Source organism: Aythya fuligula, chromosome 3, assembly GCF_009819795.1.
Source record: "Aythya fuligula isolate bAytFul2 chromosome 3, bAytFul2.pri, whole genome shotgun sequence".
Taxonomy (NCBI): Eukaryota; Metazoa; Chordata; class Aves; order Anseriformes; family Anatidae; genus Aythya; species Aythya fuligula.
This window is the reverse complement of record NC_045561.1, coordinates 9,791,764-9,816,224: the sequence shown is the minus strand read 5'-3', so window position 1 is coordinate 9,816,224 and position 24,461 is coordinate 9,791,764. Positions and strand designations below refer to the sequence as shown.

The 24,461-nt window shown below is 44.6% G+C and overlaps 1 protein-coding gene across 3 annotated transcripts in view; it reads left to right on the top strand.

The window, feature by feature from the left end:
- Window positions 1-23,723, top strand: part of MEIS1 (Meis homeobox 1) — a 103,947-nt gene extending 80,224 nt beyond the window's left edge. For 2 of the 3 annotated variants that reach the window (XM_032184772.1, XM_032184771.1), the window contains exons 9-13: window positions 2,153-2,229; window positions 19,065-19,123; window positions 20,376-20,465; window positions 20,734-20,829; window positions 22,916-22,980. In XM_032184772.1, coding sequence (XP_032040663.1) covers window positions 2,153-2,229; window positions 19,065-19,123; window positions 20,376-20,465; window positions 20,734-20,792 — 285 coding nt within the window. In that variant the 3' untranslated portion in view covers window positions 20,793-20,829; window positions 22,916-22,980. Of the gene's footprint in view, window positions 1-2,152; window positions 2,230-19,064; window positions 19,124-20,375; window positions 20,466-20,733; window positions 20,830-22,915 lie in introns of all 3 variants that reach the window. The other variant, XM_032184773.1, reaches the window with a different exon arrangement.
- Window positions 23,724-24,461: the final 738 nt, after the last annotated feature.

The following is a 24,461-nucleotide window of genomic DNA, read 5'->3' as shown; positions in this document are numbered from 1 at the left end:
GCGACATGAAGTCGTGGCTGCCATGTGATTCTGGGAGTTATAGATTTTTATTAAATTAAAAGTTTATGCTGTGCTAGGCTATGAGACCAAAAAAAAAAAAATTCAGATGACCTTAAACATCCCACAATTTAAGGAATTTGGGGTTTGGGACTTTTAAAGCAATTATTTTTACAGTGACTGTATTATTCTGATGGCTAATTTTATCCAGTCTTGTCTATTTGGAAAAAAGTCCAGAACAACTGAAAATTGCTTAATGGAGACAGAGTTCTCAATTCCAATAGCTAGAGGCTGTCTAGTAATTATTGCTTGCTGCATGAAATTAGACACAGTTTGTTCAATTACTTAAAATTAGATCACATGTAAGGTGGCAAAGTGAAATAAGAAAAAAAAAAGTATAATTTTGTCCTCGCTTGATAGCAAAGAAATGAAATGGGAAGCAAGCTATAAAGATGAAAATGTTGCAAAATGTCTCTGTAGTTTTTTTTTTTTCTTTGAAGAGAAGCAAAATGTTATGTTCAGATAGATGGATGTAAGTCAAATATGACTTTGTTGGGGATGAACACGTGTATAAGGCAGACTCTAAAATTCATACTGGACTTCAGCATGTGTAAAATGCGAATCACCCATAAAAAGAAGTGAACGTGCACAAAGTAGAGCGGGTTGTTTACAGATGTGCAGGTTATCTGTGGGCTTACTGTCAAGAACTGTGTTTGTGGAAGAATGGAAAGTTCCCTGCCACGTTTGGCAGGGTAAGCGTGTCTTCTGGAGCTGATGGCCATGGCAGTGGGCTTTGAAATGGGCACATTGGGCAATAGGATGCTACAGCAAAAATCCGTATTTGGTGGAGTGAGGCAATTCAGCCCTGCAACGGAGCCATTAGATGTCAGATTAAGCTGTTTACAAGAGCATATAAAAGCTGCTAAATAGTTACGGTCCCAATAAGATCGCTGACTTTTATGAGGTTTTAAATTCTTACACTTTACAAGGTTTCAGTTTACATCTCCTGTAATATTATGCTGAAGAATACGTCCAAAGAATATGGGGCTATTTGGGGAAAAACGGATGTGTGTATAACAGCAAATGCTTTCTGACAAACAACTGTTAAATGCAATGTTTGGGTAGGTGTAAACAGTTTTATCAAGCGATCTTACTGAAATGTTATGAAGTGCCTCGCAGCGGCCCAGATCTGGAGTCAGTGTGCGCTGACACTTGCACGTCCAAGTTAGGAGCCTTCTGACTTGTGAGCCAGAGCAGGGTTTCTCCTGGGGATTGCTACGTTTGTAATGTTTGGCCATTTCCTTGCGAGACAGTGACGTTTTTACATGGAGGGGAAGGATAGAAATGATATTGCTAATGTCGTTTCTAAATTCGAACTTGGATGTGGTTCTTGCTGGTGATTTATTAAGCAATCTGTATTCATGCAGAAGTGAATTTTCTGAGAAAGCAATCAAGTTCTCACAAGAAACTTAACTTATGATTTAATTTTAACATTATCTTCAATTAAACCAGTATTTATTTTCCGTCTCTTAGGATTAGTGCAGCACAGCTATGTTAATGTCAGGCAAAAATGTGCTGATCGCTGACCTTGTGTTGGCCTGTGTTCAAAATGCAGGCGTTTGTTTATGTTCAGGATGCTGATCTTATTTGCAAATTATTTTGGGGCACTGGCGAGATTTGTCTTCGCTATCTCAAAAATCATCAGTTCATTTTTAGTTTTCTAGTGAAGTGCTATATCGCATTCTTCATTGTTTTGTGAAATGCAGGAAAAAAAAGAATTGTGATTTGAGTCTAATCACTCATTTGAGACAAGTGTAAAAACTTCCAGCTAATGCAACAAATATCCTTCTCGAGTATGAAGGTACTGCCAGTATCCTAAGTAGTTATTTTTCCACTTCACTAATCTTTATAATTGGCTTGTCTTTTACTGCCATTAATTAAGTGATGTAGTAGCCCATTAATAATTATAAAAGAGTGACACACCTCAGCATTTTCACCTTTCAATAATAGATGTCATGCGTCTGTTTTTTTTTCTTTCTTTTTTTTTTTATTGCTTTTTATTTTGTTGTTTTGTTTTATTGTTTTGTTTTAATAAAAAACTAGGCAAAAAAAATACATTGTTTTAAATGCATATATTTATTTTGGTGTCTTATAGCACCCTTACCCTTCAGAAGAACAGAAAAAGCAGTTGGCACAAGACACAGGGCTCACTATACTTCAAGTGAACAATTGGTAAGTAATTTTCCTTAGTGTTTCTATACGGCTGCTGGCACCCTCCGGCTAACGCTTTGCATTTCTGAGGACACACCTTGCCTTGTCTGCTTCCCCCAGCAGTTTATCGATGCAAAAGTGGGAGAGACGGGCGAATGGTTTCCATGATGGGAGCTAGGAGGTTTGCCGCTGCAGAAAACCAGCAGTTTTTACTTGCCCATCGCTTTCTCAGCGATTTCAGTGGGTTTGCATCTGGGTACCAGTCCTCCTTTCTGGCTGAGGATGTGTCCTCTTCAATAGAGGGCCACATCCATTTGGAGAACTTTGTCATTGAGAAGTTGGGTGAAAAAATGGGCACTGGGCCCCGTTTCTGCAGACTGTATTGTTATTTTGTGCTGCTGTCATGCTTTATTTAATGCTGTTGGTGGGGTTTTCTTTTTGACTTGACATCGTTATATCCATTTATTGGTTTGTTTAAAATGTTCAGTTTTTGAAAGCTTGAACAAACGTTGAGGACAATCTGTCTTTTTCCTGCTGAAGGACTGTGTGGAGCAAGTGTATTTATTTATTCTGGCCGAGGCTTGCTGGAGCCCCTGACTTGCTGTAGTAGTGATTGTTTTAAGGAAATTGGGATCTGTGCTGTTTGTGCAGTGGATTTTGAGTTGCTAACTTTTGGAGATGTGGTGAAGGCCCCCGGTGAAAATTACCTGTGATTTAAGTGTGAAGACACAACAGCAAACCCGTTAAAAATGTTTGATTTATTACCTTTTGTTCCTGCATCGAAATGCAGGTTTCTCCCACTGTCCCTGAGCTAGTGTCATATTTGAAGTGTATTGCAATCTAATACCTTGTAAAACTAAGTGTATCTAATTAATTGTCCTAATATTTTTAGATTAGTGTTTATGATGGGAAACCTTATCCTCTTTGAAGTAATACCCAGAAAATGGCCAAGGCGAACGGCGAGCCTGCTGGGGAAAAGGGAGGGAGGAATGCCAGTTTGCAGACAAAAGTATTTTTTTCCCGTTCAATAAGTGTCAGAGATTAATATTACTGAAGGTCTGATTACATGGCCTAATCCATTTTGGTGAATAAATTTGGTCTTGATGTCCATTGCACCTACATTAACAAACCCTCCTGTGTTAGAGAGAGTGGGAGCCTATGGGAGAGATTTCAGATATATTAAACCCCATTACAGAAAATGTAATTTCTGTCAATATAATCCCATGTATTCTTCAATTTAGTACTTTAGAGATAACAAGCTACTTACAATATATTTGCCTTTGGAGGATTAATTTACAAAGTGCACTATCTGGGAGACGCAGGCGGGCTCACATAAGCATAGCTTGTAAGGGTTATCAATTTCTGTGACCCCACAGCAGCCCTGGGAGATCAATTTTTTGAAGCCCTTTAAGACACCGAATAAAGGGAAATACCAAATACTTAGTACATGTGAAGTAGGCTTCCAAGATACTTTAAAATGGAGGAATAAAAGGCACTAAACATAAAATACACGTTACAAGTAAACGCAAACTGCAGTATTTTGGCTCAAGCCAGGAAAAACTAGTGTTTGTTTCAGCTCTATATTCTCCAGGTTTTGTCCAGCTGATACCCTCATTTCTGTGGTTGAAAGAGAGGTGGTGTGGTCGATGTAGGGGCCGTCCGTGTTTGTCAGGCGTCCTGTTTAATGGTAAGCTGGAAGCACAGCTCCCCTGGGTGATACAGGGAGGCTGAAGCAGCTCAGGCAAGGACATGGATCAGCTTCCAGCTGGAGCTGCATGTTGGGTGAGCATTGAAGGCTGGAGGCTGTGGGTGAAGGTGGGAGCAGATTCAGACAGGAGCAGCACAGGAAAAGGGACAGGCAGGGGGGCTGGCCTGAGCACAGGATTCAGCCTGGGCACGTGGCTCAGTTTGGGATGGTCCATCAAAGATTTTCCGAATTATGAGCATGGGATGCTTTGAACTAGTGCTGGTGGGATTTGTCCCATGTGACTTTCCAGGGTGGTTTTTAGTACCCATCCTGCCTTGGATTTGAGTTTTACTTTGGCTTTGTGTCAGATGTGTTTTTATAAGTTCCTTATGTGCAAGGAAAGGAAAAAAAAAAAAAAAAAAGTAGGTCAAAATACATTATAACTGAAGTCTTGTGGATGTAGGGCAGGCTTCCTCTGCTTGAGCTCGTTTGGTAATTCTGCCGTGGCGTTACAATTGTATAAATTATTGAGAGAATTCCCCTTTCCTCCCCAGCCCCACAAGATTTAACACTGTAGAGCCGGTCAGGGCTTTTTCAGTCACACGTGGTGGATGGAGATGCAAGGGTGTAGTAATCCAGCTGTTTGTGGTGGGTGCAGAAGAGCAAGGGGGCTGTGGGGCCGTGGCTGAGTGTGCAGGTTGCACAAACACACAGGAAGCAGCTGGCCATGGGGTGAGCAACAGCTCCTCGGTTCTGGGGGCGCGGGCAACCCTCTCCCAGCCTTTCCCTGAAAAATACATTTCTGTGTAACGCGGCGTGCATGAGAACCAGTTCTTTTTGCCCAAATTGTTTGCTGCGGGGAAGAGCGAACGTATCGTTTCTGGTTTAGCTTCGCCTTTCTTCTGCGGGCTCATAAGTCATTCAGCCACAACTTTCAAAAAATTTCGCCTTCCTCCTTAGATTCTTCCCAACTTGTTAACACACATGTACATTTTTGTATTAATGATGAGTCATTGTAAATCACTGTTGCAGAGATTAAATAAAATGCTGAAGGGCAGGCTGGGTGCAGATCAGTCATAAATTATTGGCAGCAACACAGCATGTGGGAATACATGAAATGTGCATGAAAAACATAAACTCATGTCTGGTAGCATGGTCGTTAGCCCAGACTGGGAATGCTGGATTTTCTGGATAGAATTATAAGTTTGCCACAGAGAAGTCAGTGAAGAGAGCATTTGTTTTCTGCAGATTGAAAGCATTTGAACAATTTTTTTGTCATATTTTGAATGCCTTTACAGTATGTGCTAGTTGCATACTTCAGTTCTCGGCCGTAACGAAAAAATGGTGCTTTTCACATACGGCCTGCCCGGTGTTCGGGCTCCCCGGCTTGATGCACACAACTCCTATTGATGGCGGAGGAGTCACAGGAATGGGGTGATGATGTGAGACGTGCCATAAAACCTACCAGTGGTAGGGCGCATGTCTTCAAAAATACCACAGTTTTAACTCGACCCTTTTTCTTGTGTGTAAGTTGGATTTTTTTTTTTAATAACCCATGTGGAGGATTTCCCCCCTCCATATTCCTTTTTTTTTTTTAGTAACAATTCTGCCTGCAAACCAGCAGTGTTGCCTCTTAGGACCACCGTTGTGCCACAGTTGGGTATTTGCACCGTGGGAAGCAGGAAGCCTTTACCGTGTTGCAAAAACTCTTGCAGGTAGGGAGGTAGCCAAGTTCGATACCTCGTCAGTCTAAATGAACCGGTCAGGTCCTCACCTTGCTAGTCGTTTAACCCCGCAGCACTTTGGGGTTTGGAATACCACAACGTGAGCTGGAAGGGGCAACTTGGGTAGTCTTGACAGCGTTGCATATATGGACATGTAAGGGACCTGACGAAGTGCAGGTTAATAAGGTGCTTCTCCCCTGTGATAAAAGCCACCGCTCGGTGATTGAAATATCCAGGAGGTGTGATACAATCACTTATTACCTCAGCTGAGAGCCAGCCAGGCTATATTGAACAATCTATACGGTTTCCTTGTTTACTGCATCCCAGCTGAACCTCGTCCTGTTAAGAACTAATGGCAAATAATTACTCATGGCACTCTAAGGAGAGAGGTCAATTCTCATCAAGGGCTGTATTAGGTGTCAGGTGCTTGGTTCTGCTTTATGAAAGCCTAGGAATACACAGGTAAAGGTCTGTGTATTTGTATAATAATGCCCTTATGTATCTCTCTATGTTTACGTATCTAGATGTGACTCTCTCTCTACATAGAATGCATGCAACTGCATTAAAATTATCTTTATAAATATATATAGATGAAGTTTACAAATTCTTAAATCTCCAAAGCGAGGGAGCGCCAGCCTTTTATTAGGTGTTTCCATTCTGCTTTTTCCAAAACGCCCTTGTGTTATCTAGGGCACAGACCAGACAATGATGGAGCAGCTAGTCAATATTTTATCTTACCCTCATTCGTCAGCGCTTCATTTGTTGAGCAGTATTCAAACCGTGCTTGAAGATGGAATTAATAATTCCTGATGGGCTTTCCTGTAGCGCTCACCACTGTAATACCCAGGTTCTCCACTACCTCCACTTACCTGTATATGCACTCATGTGCACGATATATTTACAGTTCCCCTGCAAAGAGGGAACATAGTATTGTGGTTTGCAGGTGAGGAACTGAGCCTGCAGGAGGTTCATCCAGCCCATCCACTGGTTTGGGGTCGGGTTGGGACTGAGCTGACTCAGAATGATGGCACGTTATCCACATTCGGAGGCCCAACAATCTCCGAGTTCATGGAAACTCCAAGTTTTTAGTGTCTTGGCATCTAACATTTCCAAGCTCCAGTGCTGGGCACAGAGGAGAGGCACAAGGAGTTGGTAACTGCTGGTGAAAAGTTAGGTTTTGATGATTTACTCAGCAGCTCCCAAGCAGTCCAAGGCAGCAGCTAAAAATCCCGTCCTCCAGCGCTGCGTTCAGCTGCTCCAGCCAGGAGCTTTTATTTTCTTGCCATTCGCTGCCTTATTCACTCAACTTTGACGACGTTTATTTCCTGTAGAGATCAATTTTTCTACATGATAGTGATTTGTTCTCGTAACATAACCGTCATTGTGGTGGCTGAGGCTTTGGGCTCTATAAAAAATCATACCGTGAGCCGGTGACCGTACTGCTTGCCTATAAAGTGGATTAAGGAATAGGATGCAAGCAGCTCTAGCAATACAGTTTCCTACCTCTTGACTTCTTGATTTTATGACCTTGGCTTCTTTAAATGTCATTTTTGTGTATAATTTCCTAGGCTTGCAAAAAAAATACCAAAAAACTAAACACAACAAACCAACCAAATACACTGGAAAAAATGATCAAATAATGCAAATTTCCCTAATCTCATTCTTGGAGACAGCTCAAGTTATTTTTGTTGAAACTTTATAAGGAAGAAATTCAATAAAAATAAAAATAAAAGATGAAAAATCCAACGCAGGCTGGGAGAGATGCAGAGGAAGGAGGAGCAGCCGCATGGCTCTCCGCCCCACCATCTTTTGGAAAGAAGTCCTATTTATCTCACTGTTCCTGGGGCTTGGCGCATCCAGATCACACCCCAGACACCCCAAATCCACAGGCTGCTGTTGCCCCGTGATTCCCATGTGCACGTGGCCGAGCTCCGTTGCAGCCCCTTGAGGGGGTGACCAGACTCGGTTGGGGCTGGGCGTTTAGTGCAGACATCAGCTTTGCTTAATTCCCTCGCCGAGGGTGAAACTCACCCCGAGCAAAAGGCCAGCACATGACCAGCGCGCCACTTTAGTCCCACTTAAGCACTATTTTTAGGGTGTAAGAGGGGGAGGAGGCCCGAAGGAGGGAGCACAGCAAAAGCAGGTGCCGGTCCTATATGCAGGGGTGGATTTTCACCCCCCACTGCCTACCAAATCGCAGGATACAATAAACAGGCAAGGCATTTGCTCTGCTGCATTGCAGAGCGTGCCACACACGGGGATCTTTAGTTAGAGGTGGGTAAAATACACGCTTGTTTTCAGATTTATCTATTACTGCTTTTGTTGCAGTAAACAGATTAAACGAGAAAAGGTCAAGATGCAATTTGAATCTGTGTAATAACATAACAAATACTTTTCTCAGTAATCAGATACAGTAAATGCAAGTACTTATTTACTTGTAAATGTTAAAACATTCACAAATTATCCTCTCAACTTCAGCAATGCAAAATTAATCAGAGACCGTCAGATTTTGGAAACTATTCTACTTTTCTTCTTTCTGTAATTCAAGAATATGTTTACAGATACCATTTAAACACTGCTTCTTTAATGGGAATGCATACAAAGCCCAGAAGAATAGAAGTAAGAAAGAATCTATTTTCCAGGTTTAAAGAACACATACAGTTTGTTATTCTGAAGAAAAATAAGACATTAGGTGTTTGCAATGTGAAAATCATACCCTATACCTCCCCACCTCCCCCCAAAAACATACAAAACCCCAAGAAAAACGTTTAAAAAGTATCTTGCTGGGTGAATTGTTGTACCATTTGAGCAATTCGGAATATGTGCGGTAAATTAGCTGTTCTAAACATACCATGTGCTGGGCTTTTAAAGCAGATTTTTACATTTATGTTTTCACTAAGTCTTAGCTAATTGTTATGCCTTTCACCTTGAATGCCAATTGTAATAATAATATTACATCTGTAGTCTATTTCTCTGTTCTTAAATTACAGCAATCAGGAATACTCGCTAGGTAAAATACTGTATAGTTACTCATAAGAAAATATTGAAATCAGACGAAAAATGTTTAGCTTGCATATTGCCTTAGACAGCCCTGGAGAGCTGCCAGACAAGCAAGGTATTATTAGAAAAGCTGAGCAAATAGCTTGCAGGGGGAAGAGCTGTGGATTCAGAGCCATCAGGTACTGTCGTATCACCGGGTTTTAGAAGCACACTGGGTTTGTCAGTGTGTTTTGGTTCGGAAAAGCCATTTAAAAGTGTGATGCAGTGGTGTAAATACGCAGGGAGTTGTTTTAATGGGCAGGTTTAAGGAGCAGGGACACAGTTTGGGCACAAAAGGCATGTGTTCTTCCCAAGGGGCAGATGCTTGGAGGAGGGAGATAAAAAGAGTTTAGGGGGAAACGCTCCCCTTGTCATCCAGGACTTCAGCTCGAGCAGGGGAACAGCACTCAGCCCAGGTCCCTGGGCTTGTTGCTCACTCCAGCCCTGCAGCCTGCAGCTGCCCCAGCTGGAAGGAGGCTTAAGCTGCCCCAAAACCATGGTCACGCTGTCCCAGAGAGCCAGGGGACCACGCATCCCCTGAGCGTTGACCTGATGGGCCCTGGGTCTGGGATGGGCAAAACCAGCAGATGAAATGCCATTTATTTCAGCAGCAGACATGGAGTCATTTTGCACGAGCTTAGTAATTAGCAGCAGCGTGAGCATTCAGTGAATAAAATAAATGGTGTTGGAAACAGTTGCAAGTGCATGGCAGCACAGATGCTTCTCGTGAGAGAGAGAGAAAGGTCAGTTCCCATGGCAGGGTGCTGCACGTTGCCAGCGCTGTTTACCTGCTGGCAGAGGAGCTGGAGGTGCTCGGTGCTTTAGGAGTTAACATGCAGCAAAATTCATATTTTCCCTTGGGCTTTCCATCCTCTGCCACGGTGGTTTTGTACCTGACAAACTTTTTAGTCGGTGCATTAATATTCTGTAACAAATGTGCTGTCAGGTGTCACGAAGATAAGATTAAAAGGCACTGTTCAAACATTCTCCGGTTGCTCTTTTCTCCACTCCTGCCCTGGCTTTGCAGGGCAGGATCAGGGTAGGGGTCAGAAGTCTTTGTTAGCTGCTTCTTAAAAGGCTGAGACTCAGGTGTGCACTGCCTGAAAACAAGAGTTGAGCTTGGCAAAACATCCAGGGCGCTATTGTATTGTGGAAGTGCTGCATTGCAATCCAGGGGAGGGCTCCGTGCTGCCTTCTGTAAATAGGTCCCCGATAGGCAGGCTCGATATCCAAATAGGCAGCCTCGATATCCAAAAATAAATAAATAAATAAATAATACGGAGAGAGGCAGAAAGAAGGGGAGAGTAATTGTTTGTCATTTCTTTGCAAGTCAGGTTTTGCTCTATTCTTGTCAAATCTATCTGAAGTGTGTTTACATATAGTTTGCCTTTCTGGTATTCTGTGCTTGCACAGACCTGATCTCCACCTATTTTGTGTCAACAGTTGCTGAGATTGGTGTGCAGCGATTAACCACGGCAAAGTGAAACGCCAGCACGCTGGGAAAGGTGCCCTCAGAGACCCTCTCTCTCACTTACATCATGAGCTAGCTTCAGGCTGCACCTGCATAAAACAAACCGCATTTTTGAGTGGTTAAAAAGTCAGCCTGAAATATTAAAAATGGGGCAAATGTTGCCTCCTCGTTGGATAAAACAATTTTCTCTTCTCAAAAATGAAACACAGCCAGAGGCTCGGGGAGAGGAAGTGCTTCGGAGGGTGTGCGTTTTGCCCTGTCTGCCCTTTAAATGATGCAGGGTAAATGATGTATGGCCGGCTATACCAGCATTAGAGCTAACGAGGCTTCTGTGTTTTATTTCACTTTTTCAAAGAAAAGAAAAGAAACGGCAGCAGATGCTGCAGAAAAAAAAAAAAAAATATAATGTATTACTTCCCCAGTCCTCAACGAAATCTAGGTCATGTAACAGTTTCATGGGTTATTATTTGTTTTTCTGCCCAGGCACCGTAGTCCTTGTGGCTTTTTGGCTGATGATAAAGTGCGGTATCAATTGCTCCTTTTTTATTCAGGCTTATCCAAGAGATGTCCGACTCCTCCTAGGTTTATAAAGGTGGTTTATACTCCTTGTTTTATCCCGTCTGGGGGGCTGAGCTTTGTACATCCCACGGTCTTACAAATTCCTTTTATCTTTGACATTCCTCTGACCTCCCCGTGCGTGTTTTGTTTTCATTGCTTTCCGAGGATGTCTTTTCTCCTTCCCCGAATAAAATGCCATCATGAGGAGGATTATAAGTAAAATGAATTACTTCACTTAATGGGAAATTATGTTTAGGTAAAGTAGATTACCAAGTAGGTTATTAGTAGTGGTTGGACAACAACATTTTGACGTAGGATGGCTTGGGGCGGGGAGCTCATCCTCAAGAAGCGTGTTGTTGTTTTTCAGGTTGGCCATGATTCAGAGTTGTGTCTTCTGTGGTTTCAGCCCCAAAAAAATATATATATAAAAAAATATTTCAAACCAGTTCCGCAGGTGCCCACATCACAGAGCATACACCAACGCGCTCGTGTTTGTTGTCTCAGCCGCGGTGGGGAGGGCCCGACCACAGGAATCAGAGCTTCCCTCATCTGCCCCGAGCTGCTTTCTCAAGGTATAGGCCAGAGCGATGCCAAGGCCTATTCCACGTGCGAACCACAGGTCCCACGGAGAGTTTCAGTGTGTCTTCTCCTCTTCAGGGAGCTTTTGGGTTGGTGACCCTTTGGTTGCTTCTCCGTGCCTCACAGGCTGGGAGGAGCTGGTGTGGGGTTGCTGCTTGGGCCTGGAGGAGCAGGCACGGCCTCCAGCCCTAAGGCTGTATCCAGGATATATCGGGGTGAACGGGGAGGAAAGGTGGCTGGACGAAGCTCCCAGCTGATGGATGAGAATCTTAGGCCTTGAAGGAGGTCCCGCTGTGTTTAGAGCCCTTGTGTGGCAGGAGCAAGCCCGGAGATCATGTGGGCACCACTCGCAAACATAACAGTGGCTTAAATAAGGGATGCTGTTGAATCAGCAGAGGAAAGGGAAATTGCAGAGGGAGAGGAGTGTTTGCAAAGCAATGGCAAGTTGTTTGCTGTCGGTTCTGGCCTGTTCCCAGGGAAATCCCTGCTGCCGAGTAGGACCCTGGCTGTTGGTTTGCAGCGATCTGCTGCTGGTGTGCACTGCCTGTGGTGTGTGCACCAGAGTTGGCCCTGCGTTACGGAGTCCGGTCGTGTGGGCTCTCCTGAAAGTTCAGATGGAAAACTGAGGTTCAGACCACCCTCCAGTGCACTGCATGGCACTGAGATTAACCACCCTTAGAGCCTGCAGTGGAAAAGGGACCACAAATTTTCCTGTGCCTGCACAGCATCCGTCCTTGCACGGAGTGAGTGTTTTTGGGGGAAGCAAGATTTTGGCCGACAGTGTGTCGCGTACCCAGTTGCAGCGCTGTGCTGGGCCAACACTGTCCCGGGCATGAGTTAGAGCAGCCTTAGCAGTGCTCTGCTAGATGAATCCTTGCCATATTCCTTAAAGGCTAATTGTGGCACACGGAGATCAACAGAGTACAGCTGCACTGGGATTTGGGAGTAGGGAAGAGACAGGAGGTCAGCTCTGCTGGCACTTTGCCATTTAAAGATTTCCCCTTACATCATCTGGCTGCTGAGGGCGAGTTTACATCTGCTTTGCACCACGAGGGAATTGCGGTGTCAGGGAATGAGCTTTGCTGCGGGCCCCCCCAGCGCAGTCGAGGCCGGCAGTGCTGCATCTGCTGGGGCTCCATGGCACCGGCGGGGAGAAGCATGGAAGCTGGACCCGGCTCGTCACCGGAGAGTTTTCATCTCGGCAGGGCTTTTTTATTTGAAGGCAGAATGGCATTTGTAGACAGGAGGAGGAGAAAGAGGAGAGCAGAGCGGAAAGGCCAGCGGCAGCCCGGGCTTTGGAGCGCTCGGCTGTGATGTGGGAGGCCCTGGAGATGGGCAGAGCAGGGAGGTGCAGCTCCAGGGAGCCCTACCCCGGGCACATTGGCTCTTCACCCATCCCTAGCGAGTCCCTCCCTTGTTTTGCATTCAGAACTAACTAAAGAAATACAAATAAGCTTTAGCTCCATCCTGCTGGGGAACAGGAACAATTTTGCAAGACAGGAAGAGCGTTTCCTGCCCAGCTTTCTTCTAGAAAGACTGATCCAGCAGCCGCCAGCCCTATGTGGAGATGGGGTTAGGGGAACGTTTGGGCCGAGGGGAGAGCAGGGCCAGGAGCTCAAGGATGTGCCTTGATGGAAAGCCATTAGCCATCCCTTTTGCATGGGGAGCACGAGCCACCGCTGGGCTCACTGCTGCCCTGAGGTGGTCACCAGAGCTGCATGGTGCCCCACAGGGCTGGTGGCAGGGCACCCTCGCCTTGTGGCTCCCCGGAGCCCAACCTGCTTGTCTGGAGGCAGGATGTGTCCCACGGTGGTTTGAGAAGAAACCAGGGTGTGCGGCAGGAGGGGAAGGGATTTTAAAGGATTTGGAGGACATCAAGCACGGGATGCAGCCAAGGGCAGAGCTGGCACATTGGGCTGGCTGAATGTAGGGCATAGCCAGCCCTCGTACAAGAAGCACATACCTGATCCCATCTCCCTGCTTTCTATTTTTGCACTTGATATGCTCGGTACATTAGCAGGGCTGGCTTGCGAGAGATTCAATAGCACTCTCCTGCTTTAAAGCAACTTTTCTGAATGCACAACATGAATACATCGGTGGGGTCACATAGTAATGCTTGAAGTCAGAAGCTATTTTTAAAACTAAATTGCAGAACCACACGTGGCTTTCATTAGTGCTTTACATCAAATTTGTCAGCTAATTAGTGGTTTTTCATCACTCGTTTTGCATAGTATTTTATTTGTTCGCTCTTCAATATTGTCTTGCGACACCCCCAGCCCTATATGCAGGCGCTGGGGCTGGTGCTGCCAGCAGAGGAGGGAGGAAGAGGAGAGCTTTCAGGAGACCTTCCTGCTCCTCCTGATGGATAGACCCGCTGCCTTTGGAGTCAACTCCACTATTACGTCTCTGGAGTGGGTGGTTAGCAGCCCATGTACTCTCTTCCCTCCCTACCTCCATTTAGTGTTGTAAATGATGTATTGCAGTCCTGAACTGTCTTCATTTCAGAGGAGGAGGAGGAGGAGGAGAAACCAAGAAAAGTTGCCAAACATGACTTCATAAGGTCTGACTTTAAATTGAACAAAGTTTCTTGAGTGTCTTGGATTCTTTTTTTTTTTTTTCTTAACAAATAAAGGGAGTACAGAGAGCATGGATTGCTAATGACTGGTAGTTATGGGTCATTAAGCTCACTAACTGACTTCAGGATCAAAACTTTCTAATAACGGCAGTAAGCACTCTTAACATTTATTTCTCATTTTAGGAATGGGGAGATGTGATTACCATTCAAAAGTCTGCAGTTATTTTTTCTGTTCATAATTACAGAGGGAGCTTTTTATTTTTAAGGCTGTTTTTAAACATTTGAAAGTATTCTGTGAAATCATTTCTGTTTTTTTTTTTTTTTTTTTTTTTTTTTTCCTTTAACTGATTACTTAAAAAAATCTCTGGAAAACAAATACCCAAGGAAAAAAAAAAAAAAGAAAATACATTAAAGTAAGGAATAATGCAGTTACTGGAGTGTAATAATCCCAGTTTATAGCACACTTCCATTTAAATTGTTTTTATTAGAGATAAACCTGTTAAGCATTGAGGAATTAAGTGCTGAATAGAGAAAGTTGTTTCATTGGGGTATAAATGAAGGATCCCGGTATGTAAAAAAGACCATGGCTGGTTTTACAAGTGAATTATTTGTGAGATTGAAGGTCTTCGGTTCTTTCGGCATCTCTTATAAAAATGTTGATTTGCTTGTTGTTAAGAGGGATGCTGTTTTTTTCAGAGGGATGAGACGTTTTAGTAATGGTGTTTGTAGGTATTATGGGCTTTCCTGAAGTCTTTAAACCTGGTTTGTTAGAAGGAGCTCGAAGATAAAATGAGGCAGAGGGATTTGGGGGAACTTGTTGGCATTGTTGCTGATCCACAGACTCCTGGCTTGCAGTTGCACCCAGTGTGTTGGGACAATATTGACAAGGAGCAGCCTGCAATTCCAGGTATCAGAAGTCAGTCCTGGTGTGAAGCTGTCCTCATCCTTCAGGGCTGGGGGAAAGGAAAATACAGCATAGCACTGAGTCTCAGCATCGGCTTTCAGACAGTTCGCGCTGGGAAATTTAATTCAAACACTGCAAATTGGAAGCCCCCACAATCACTATGTCAATTCCTGAGCAAGAGTAACTTTGGAAACTCATGACAGCGAAGGAAGGCCTTGTTTTATTCACTAAACAGAACTGAAATACAAGGGGAAGGGAGAAAGAACAGATCTATGCAGAAAATGTCACCGGGGCTGTAACCTGAGCCCTGCGAGCTGCGCCTTTCGGAGGGTTTTGTGACCCTACGAAAATACCCGCTCTCTGGCTGCTATTATTGTAGGCAATTTCCAAATAAAATAGTCTTTTGTCATCACCAGCCATGCCGCCCCTCGCTGAGAAGAAACAAAACTTGTGCGTCGCGACGAGGGCGGCCAAGCTGAAGGTCAGAGTGCAGCGGCGGATCGCGGCATCGCGGGTCCGGGGCTGGCTCTCACCCGTGGGACCAGTGACAGAGACTGCCGGTGACCTCTGGGGACAGACCCAGGGCACGAGAGCTAAGAGAAAACATCCTAGAAAAGTGCAAATGGCACAAAAGAGGGTTTCCTGCATCTTCACTTGGGGGTTAGGCAGGTGGAAGAGCTCCTTCTTGCTCGCTTGTCGGGACGCGGTGGAAGGCATGATCTCACGTTCCCAAAAGGGCAAGGAAAAGTTAACTTTAAAAATAATAATAAATACCATCATCTTTAAACTTCTGTGTTTGCCCAACTGTTCAAAGGGTTCCTCCATGTCAGATCCTCCCCCTTGCAAAAAAAGAAAAAAACAAAACAAAACACAAAGCAAGCCAAAGCATAAGAGCAAGTTGGGAGTATGTGGTTTTGCAGAGTTCGCTGGGAGATGGGTACAAGTTGTCGTTCTCTTTGTGCCACTATTGATTCTGCTCTTTGGGGAGAAAATAAACAAAAACCAACAAGCACTCCCACATCAGAGTGCATAGAGCAGTGGCGTGGGGGAAGCACACCCTTCGTGCAGCCTTTGAGCCTGTGTGAATCTTTACTCACCCGAGTAAGATTGTGCTGGGGTTTTAATCGTGACCTTAAATTTTATGCTTAGTTGTATTTTGAGAAGACTGCGTATGAGTAGCTCTTAATATGTGAATGCTTTTTTTAGGTCCTGATTCCTCTGAACTTTTAAAAATTAGAGTGAATCAGGGTTTCTTTCCCTTAAGATAGGTGAATGTGAACGTAGAGGAAAAGGGGCAGTGAGAGTTTTCCTCTTAGCTTTTCTGTTCCGCTGGTTTTGCTGATGTTACATCAACACAGCACTTTGGAAATTCAAAGAGCAATCAAAACGACCCTTCTAACAAAGAAAGCAACAGAGAGTACGAAGAAATTATCCCCATGCCCGTGGATTTCTGCAGCCACAGCTAACTCACAGTTTTGCTTGCAAAGAGTTCTCGGATGTGATTTATAAATGTAACGGCACTGCGTTGTGTTGTCTCAAGGCAAGACACATTAATAGTTTTAATCTGATGGCTTCTTATGAATTCCAGGTTTGGGATGCAGGAAGAAACTTGAAAGTGAATACTTTTTTTTTTTTTTTTTTAATGCATAGTAGTTTGGAGTCTACTATAATGCAAAGTAAAGCGTTCTGTTACAAAGGCAGGGAGGATGGGACAGAAGGTTAAAGGGCATCCTGGAAACAAACAGCTGGACCAGTTTATTTAAACAGATACAAGGATGGGGAGCTGACCTCGGTTTGACTTCTAGTGGGAGGAGCAAGAATGTCATTTTATTACTTTGCCCAGAAGGAAAATGTTCTTGCGTCTGAATTCACCCTGAAGACATCCAAACACGGGGCTGGTTTGCAGATCAGCTACTTATAAAAAATACTTATAGGAATGCGTAGGAAGAAGCTAACTATTAAGTACCTGTGTGTAAAACGTTCTTAAAGCAGACGTCCTAAGTGATAATATGGGGCAAACAGGTGAAAAGAGGTTTTACTGCAGCCACATCTTCGGATGATTATTGGCAAATTCCAGCTGCATGGTTTATTGGAAGGAGAACCTCATTCTTCCCGAAAGCACTTGGAGGGGAAGGTTGTGATGTTTGTGTGGCTGCTCAGGGTTTCTTTTGGGTTTGGGGGAAAGCTTTTGGCAAATGAAGGTTTCAGTGAGCAGCCCCAAACCCACCCCAGTAAGAGGGCCAGGGAACGGGGCATTCGGGGGAAGGAGCGAGCACAGCGAGTGCCTGCCAGGCGTGCGAAAAGAAATGGCTGGGGTACCAGGGTTTTGTGTTGTTGTTTTACTTGGGAGAGTTACTGTGAAAATTGCTTTCTGCAAATGCAGATTACAGATATTAAACAATTTTCTAATTGGTCATGGCGCTAAGGCAGCTAATGGGGGAAAAAAGCAGATTTTTTTAATTGCTTATTTCACATGGTGTTTGTGCTACACCTGTGCTTATAATGAGAAAGGAGAATTAGTCTAACCTTCTGCTCACATGATTCTAATTTTCATGGTTTGTACAAGATAATGATAAACTGATTTGCAACACCGTTCGCCGAGTTGAAGGGTGTTTTTTTGTTACTGGGAGTGTGTACAAAAATTGATACAATACTGTTGCTGACAAAACATGACCTAGTTCAGGTGTAAGGTTTCCAGCACGGCGCCTGGAATTTGTGCCTTTGTGTGGTGGAACATTCTGAGCCCGTTTGGTCGAGACAGCCTTGATTAGGGCCCAACATCTTGATTAATTTTTGCAGGAGCTTTTGCATAATGGGAAGCAGCCAGGAAGGGGAGATAGGAGGAACCCCAAATTGCCCCTGCTGGTCTTTGATGACGGCAAAACAAACAGCCCCGTGCGGTGTTTTGTGATGGTTATCCTGGCCGGTGTCAGGGAAGGGGTGGGCACCGCGGTTCCTTTGGGAGCGTCCCGGTGGCTTTATCTCTGCTGTAGGAGAGCTCTTGCTAAGCCACAGCAAGGAAAGGCAACAAAACCAAGCTCCAAGTATCCCTTTGTGTACTTTAGCACTACGTTTTGCAAAGCGTAGCGTGGTTTTACCCGTGCTCACGCTTCTTCCTTTCCTAGTAAATATTGAGGAATACATGTTTTTGTTATTATTTCTCTCTTTCAAAGAATGTAAAGTCTGGTTAAGAGGCTTTGCCATAGCGTAATTAAATCTCGATGGAGATTTTTTCCAAATGGTTTTTAACTAAGCTTGCTGATTAGCAAAACCACAAGAGAAGTTCTTCTAGCACTGCTGGGACAGGTTTCCAGCCATGCTTTTGAGACTCCTGATTTCTGTGCCACCAGGACTACACACTGAGGAGACTGGGGGCACTTGTGATCTTTCCCCTCATTCTGTTTTGCTCCAATTTTTTTTTTTTTTTTGAGTATTCCTTCCCCAAATAGGCATTACAAGACCCAGGCGAAGAGCTAAAAAAAAAAACCCATAAGAAGTACAGTTGCAGAGGACTGTTTTTAAAACCGACTGTACCTTTTTTATTTCCAAAGATCTGCTTTTCATTGTTCGTGGGGAATTTTCAGTAGTCCAGTAATTACAGTTTAACAAGATGTTTGCTGTAAATGGTCAGGCCTAGCTGGAGAAAACAGGATTATAAATTCAATTACTGTAAAGCTATGACCTCGCCTTGACCCCTCCGACTTTGCATAAAGAGAGGAGGGGGGGGGTAAAAACCCACCAAGAAATGGCTACAAGGAATGCAGGGCTCTGAAGTCCCCAGCAGTGTGACTTAGTGGTGATAAAACTCCAGACGTTCCCTCATTTGATGGTGTTCTGCCATCACAGTTCATTATCTTAATAGTGGGCATTAAAAGAGAATTAGGTTTGCAATAGGTAGGGGAAGGTTTTGATAAAAAAAAAAAAAAAAAAAAAAGTGGAAAAAGGAGGAGGACATAAGACAGAAATGTCACTAATTAGGGGGAGGTAGCAGATGCCCTTACGAGCATCCCTCTGTCGCCACCCGGTTTTTGTGCTCCGCTCTGAATTGCGAAGAGTGTTGCTGGTATTGTTTCCTGAAAACTCCGCTAATTCCCCCATGAAAAGATGAAATGGAAGTGTCCGACTGTGGTAAAAGCAGGCAAACATAAATCAGCTCGGAAACCCCAAGCCTGTACTCTCGGAGGTCACCAGGGGTTGCGGGGTTGGCTGTGTCTGAAGCTGCGCACAGCCCAGTTGCGAGCCCCGCGTTGGGGCACGGGCTCGGGGACGGCTGGAAGTCGCCCCCTCCGTAACCGTTTGCTTCCCTCTTTTTGTTGCAGGTTTATTAATGCTAGAAGAAGAATAGTTCAGCCCATGATAGACCAGTCCAATCGAGCAGGCAAGTCCCCAGTAGTAACCGTATTCGAGTCACGCAGGCAAAAACCATCCTCGAGCCATTCACCGGGAGGTCCATTACCTGGTAAATAAATGAGAAATGAATGCTGGGAGTGATTGACAATTAAAATAAAACCAGCTTTGTCTCATTGCAAAGCTGATAGTTTTAACACGATGAAAATATTTTGGGAAAAATAAAATGAAATTCAAAGAAGAAACTCCCAATTATCCGCTCCATGACCGGACTTTCTGAGCACATTCGGAATTAATGTTGTTCTTATTTTTTTTGCATTTGTTTTGAGTTTTCCTCCCCAGCTCTTGCTGCTCCTGTGACCACTCCCTGGTGCATGGCTTGGTGTGGAATTGCTGTAAACTTTATTACCTGTCAAAAGGGCAAAGGGGTCAGAATCGCTTGTGGGACTCAGTAAAGTTCAAAGACATTCAATGAGGTAGAGCTTTATGTGCTTTAATAACCCAAGGCAGCTCACTTCTGAAGGCAGCTTTTAATGTACAGTTAAAACCTACGGTTCAGGTAGCGGGACTCGGGTACGGTCCTTTTGTCTCTCGTCTCTTCCTTTCGGTATCTGCCTTTTGGGATCCCAGAGTGGTTGGGTTTTCCCTTGGGGGGATTTATTTTTTAACCCAAAGTTTTGACGTGCCAGTCCTGCCTGGGATCTCGGCTCGCAGCTCCGTGTGGGTATTTGCCATTACCCGGGGTCCGTTTGGTTTTCTCAGCCTCCCTGCCCAGCTATCCGCGTCCGTCGCTGTCAAAGACGCCTTTGGGCGACGTGCTCTCTCCGAGCACATTTGATTATTTTGCCATTAGAGGTAAATCTCTGGCACGGACGTGTTCAGGTCCTGCTCTTGTAAAAGCACACGGGCGTAATTTAACACACTGGGATTTCAGTGTGACTATTCTGGCCATAAAATCCGGCTCCTATGCAGGTCTTGGCATTGACGTCAGCAGCGGCAGCAGCTGGAGCGGGGGCTCATCGCGGCCCGATATTTCTGATGGCCAACTTCATTTATTTCCAAACTCACGGGAGGAAATTAAGCCCAAACTGCGCGAGCTTGTTAGTGCAGCCGCCTGATTCGAACCGTAGATGGTTTTTTCCTCCGTTCTGAGTCCCTACTGGCAGTCATCCTTGGGGTCCTTAGGCATGGGGCAAGGACTATGTGCGGCCGCGAGGCAACATGAACCCTTTTGAGCGTTGTTAAAAAAAAAAAAAAAAAACAAACCCTCTGCGCTTTTCCAGTAAGTCAAGGCACACCCTACAACCCCGACGGGCAGCCGATGGGAGGCTTCGTGATGGACGGCCAGCAGCACATGGGCATCCGAGCGCCAGGTAAGCCCCGGGTTAGTGTTGGGCATGGATGGGCGACCGCTGCCACCGCGCCGCCGTCCTCCACCCTCGTCTCAGCTGCCTCCTCGCCTCGCCTCGCCTCGCCTGTCTTCTGCTCGCCTTCAGCACCGTCGAGGGAGAGCGGGGAGCTTCTCCCTCGCAATTGCTCCTCGCCCCTGCGGAAGGCTGCGGTGTGGAAAGGGGGCTTTCGGCACTATCTGTTGACTTTGCTCATTCTCTGGCATCTTCTCGGATTTTTATCTCCCTCTAGGACCTATGAGTGGAATGGGCATGAATATGGGCATGGAGGGGCAGTGGCACTACATGTAACCTTCACCTAGGTACCCAATGGCAAAGCCAGGGGGAAGTAAGTACAAATGGGGTCTTTGTTCTCACTTTGTTCCAGGGATATTTTTTTTTTCTCCGTGCATTTCCCAACGTTCTCCCTGCCCATAGCTTCATGCTTGTTCATTCCTCTCCGTCCCGCGCCTGGGCTCCTTCGGTTCCTTTTCCCTTCCCTCTGGCTCAAGCCAAGCTTGCCGGGCCGCGCAGCCCCTGCGTGTGCTGTCCGCGGGTGCCGTGGCGCGATGCTATTATACAGCACTGACCACATGACGAAACGAGCAGCAGCCGGGAGGTGGGGGAGCCCGTCGCCAAGGCAACAGACTGATTTGCAAAATGTAAGCAGTCTGCAGCAGTGCAGGGAGAGGAAAGAGCATGTCCCCAAAGTGTCATAAATCTGTCTAACCGCAGTTGATGCATGAGTTACATTTCTACGCTAACCTGCGAGACACCAAAAAGCCAAACAGAGACTTCTTTTAGGTAAAATAAACAGCAGCTTCACTTAGGGCGAGTTACGTTTTGGAAGGCGATCAACGAAACTTTGATTTTTTTTCAAGTTTATTTCTCTTTGTCTGTCCATCATAATGGGATTACGTGTGGCAAAGGAAAAAGAGAGAATACAAAATAGAGGTGTGCACAGCAGGCTATGGAGCTTAGCCCAGGCTAATTGACTATATCCAAATTAAGTATGCCATCACTTGCAGTGTGACAAATGGATTTGACTTATTCAGTATACAAAAATAGAGATCATTAATGCAATCTTCAGTGGCAGGCCTCGTGAAGAAAGCCTAGAAAAACTGTCCCAGATTTTTTTTTTTTGGCTCCTGTCTTTTTATAGGGGAAAAGACATACACATTTTTGTGTTTTTTTTTTTTTTTTTTAAAAAAAAGTAAAGCAGTTTGAAACACCGAGGCACCGATACCACGTTTAAATGATGCACGATTCTGTTTCTCTTGCTTTGTTTCTGGAGTTAAAAGCAGTTATTTGGGCATCTTTGTCGTGCCTCTGCTTATATTAAGGGAGCGTTTGAAGTTACCAAGGCCAAGTGTGTTTCGGAGTTGTCTTCTCTGGGCGCGAGTCAAAAATAAGTTTCAACAATTAGCTGTGAAAACATTCCACCGAGCTTGGGAATGCAACAGCCTTATTACCTCATCATGGAAATTTCTAGCTTAGTTAATTTAAATATTGTTTCTTAGTTTCTGGGTCAATTAAATTTAAATGATGTATTTTATGCTTCGTGACCAATTAAATTAATAGGTTATTACAAAAAATATTATCATCTTTTTTGATTAAAGAGCTGTGAGTACAGTATATTTTATAAGCAATTTTCATTAGTTCAAAAATGTTCCTTTAGGCTAGATTAAGCAGCTATTCATTGCTAGAGCCTTGAGACCTGATTCCAAGGTGTTCAGAGCATTCACGGCGCACTATTACTTAGAACTAAAGCCAATTGAACCTACTTAGCAATAGCGTATGCCTTTCACCCTTGATGATTATGGAGCTTATAGCTCTCCGAAACAATACACCTGTCAGTTCCCATCAGCTATAGCAATCCAAGCAGAAGGCAGAGGCCCACGGAAAGCAGGAGGTTTTATTGTTTTAGGTCCAATTTTTCTTATTGTTCTCCCAACCACTGAAAGGTTGACTGAGTTGCGCGTCTGATTTTTTCAGACAGAAGTGATCGCAGGGAAAGAATTAATTGATAACTGCCATTGATTTTCTTTTTCCACGTGTTTAAAAATACAGGTTTGATTTAACAATCGTCCTTAGTAATCCTATCAATTTCAGCTTCATATGAGGCCTTTGTTCAGCAACGTATGCGCTCGCTGTACGGCCCGTCTCTCACTGGCGAGAGCTCTTGGGACAGATTCGGAGTAGCGGGGCTCGAGCGCCAAGCAGATAGCTGCTGATAAGGGCTCCCCCTTGCCAGGCCAGGGCTGCTGCCACTTAGTGCCACCGCCCCGGGTGACATCAGCCATCAGCAGGCCGGCTCTGCCCCCAGCACGATTTCGGATGGGACGCATCTCCGTGGCACGTGGAGCACAAAGCGCCCACCGCCCCACGCGGAAGCCGTCCCCCCGCCACTCACCCCCGCCTCTTTCTCTCCGCAGGGCTGCAAAGTATGCCAGGGGATTATGTGTCTCGGGGTAGTCCAATGGGTATGAACATGGGACAGCCAAGCTATACCCCGCCCCAGATGCCCCCCCATCCTGCTCAGCTGCGTCATGGCCCCCCCATGCATACCTACATTCCTGGACACCCTCACCACCCAGCGATGATGATGCATGGAGGACCACCCCACCCTGGAATGCCCATGTCAGCATCAAGCCCCACAATGCTTCATACCGGCGAGCCGGCAGTGAGTGGACAAGTGATGGACATTCATGCTCAGTAGCTTAAGGGAATCCGCGTTGTCTGCAGCGGCGGTAGATTTCAAACATTGTCTTTCTGCAATGACTATGGAGTTCCGTTCTTGGCGTCGACTTTGGACCAAGGGACGTTCCTATTCTTCACAGGGACCCTGACAAGCAGGAAAACACCAACTGAAGTCAACTTCTGGGGACAAGCTAAATACCTATATAAGACATTAAGAGAACAAAGAGTGAAATATTGTAAAATGCTATTATACTGTTATCCATATTACGTTGTTTCTTATAGATTTTTTAAAAAAAATGTGAAATTTTTCCACACTATGTGTGTTGTTTCCATAGCTCTTCACTTCCTCCAGAAGCCTCCTTACATTGAAAAGAAGCCTTACACTTATCCTGCAAATGACAGAAAGGGCTTATTTGCAGGATTTTTAGAGCATTAAAATAACTATGTCAGGCAGAAGAATCTTTCTTCTATCCTAGGATTTCAGCCATGCACACTCTCTCTCTCTCCTCTCCTCCTCCTCCTCTCTCTCTCCCCCTTTCTCTCCCTTTCTCTCTGTCTCTCTCTCTCTCCCTTTCTCTCAGTCTCTCTCTCTTTCTAGCCTGGGGCGTGAATTTGCATGTCTAATTCATTTACTCACCATATTTGAATTGGCCTGAACAGATGTAAATCGGGAAGGATGGGAAAAACTGCAGTCATCAACAATGATTAATCAGCTGTTGCAGGCAGTGTCTTAAGGAGACTGGTAGGAGGAAGCATGGAAACGGAAAGGCAGTGTATTTGAAGCCTAATTGTCACATCAGAGCATCATTGTCCCCATGCAGCAACCACCACCTTGTACATCACTTCCTGTTTTATGCAGCTCGAAACATGGACTGAAGATTTATTTTTAATATGTTGACTTTCTTTCTGGGCAAAACATCAGTCGTGTGCATTTTTCCATAGTCCCATCATGGAGCATTTATGTATACATTGTAAATAAATTTTGTGCAAAAAGGACTGGAAAAATGATCTGTATTATTGCAATTTTTTGTAAAAGTAGCAGTTTGGTATGAGTTGGCATGCATACAGATTTACTAAGTGGGATAAGCTAATTATACTTTTGTTGTGGTTAAACAAATGCTTGTTGATAGCCTTTTTCTATCAAGAAACCAAGGAGCTAATTATTATTAATAATAATCATTGCACACTGAGTCTTAGAGTTTCTGATTGAAACAGTTTGGATTGTATAATAACTCAAAGCCCAGTTGTAGTAGTTTGAGTGCAGTAATGAAATCTGAATCT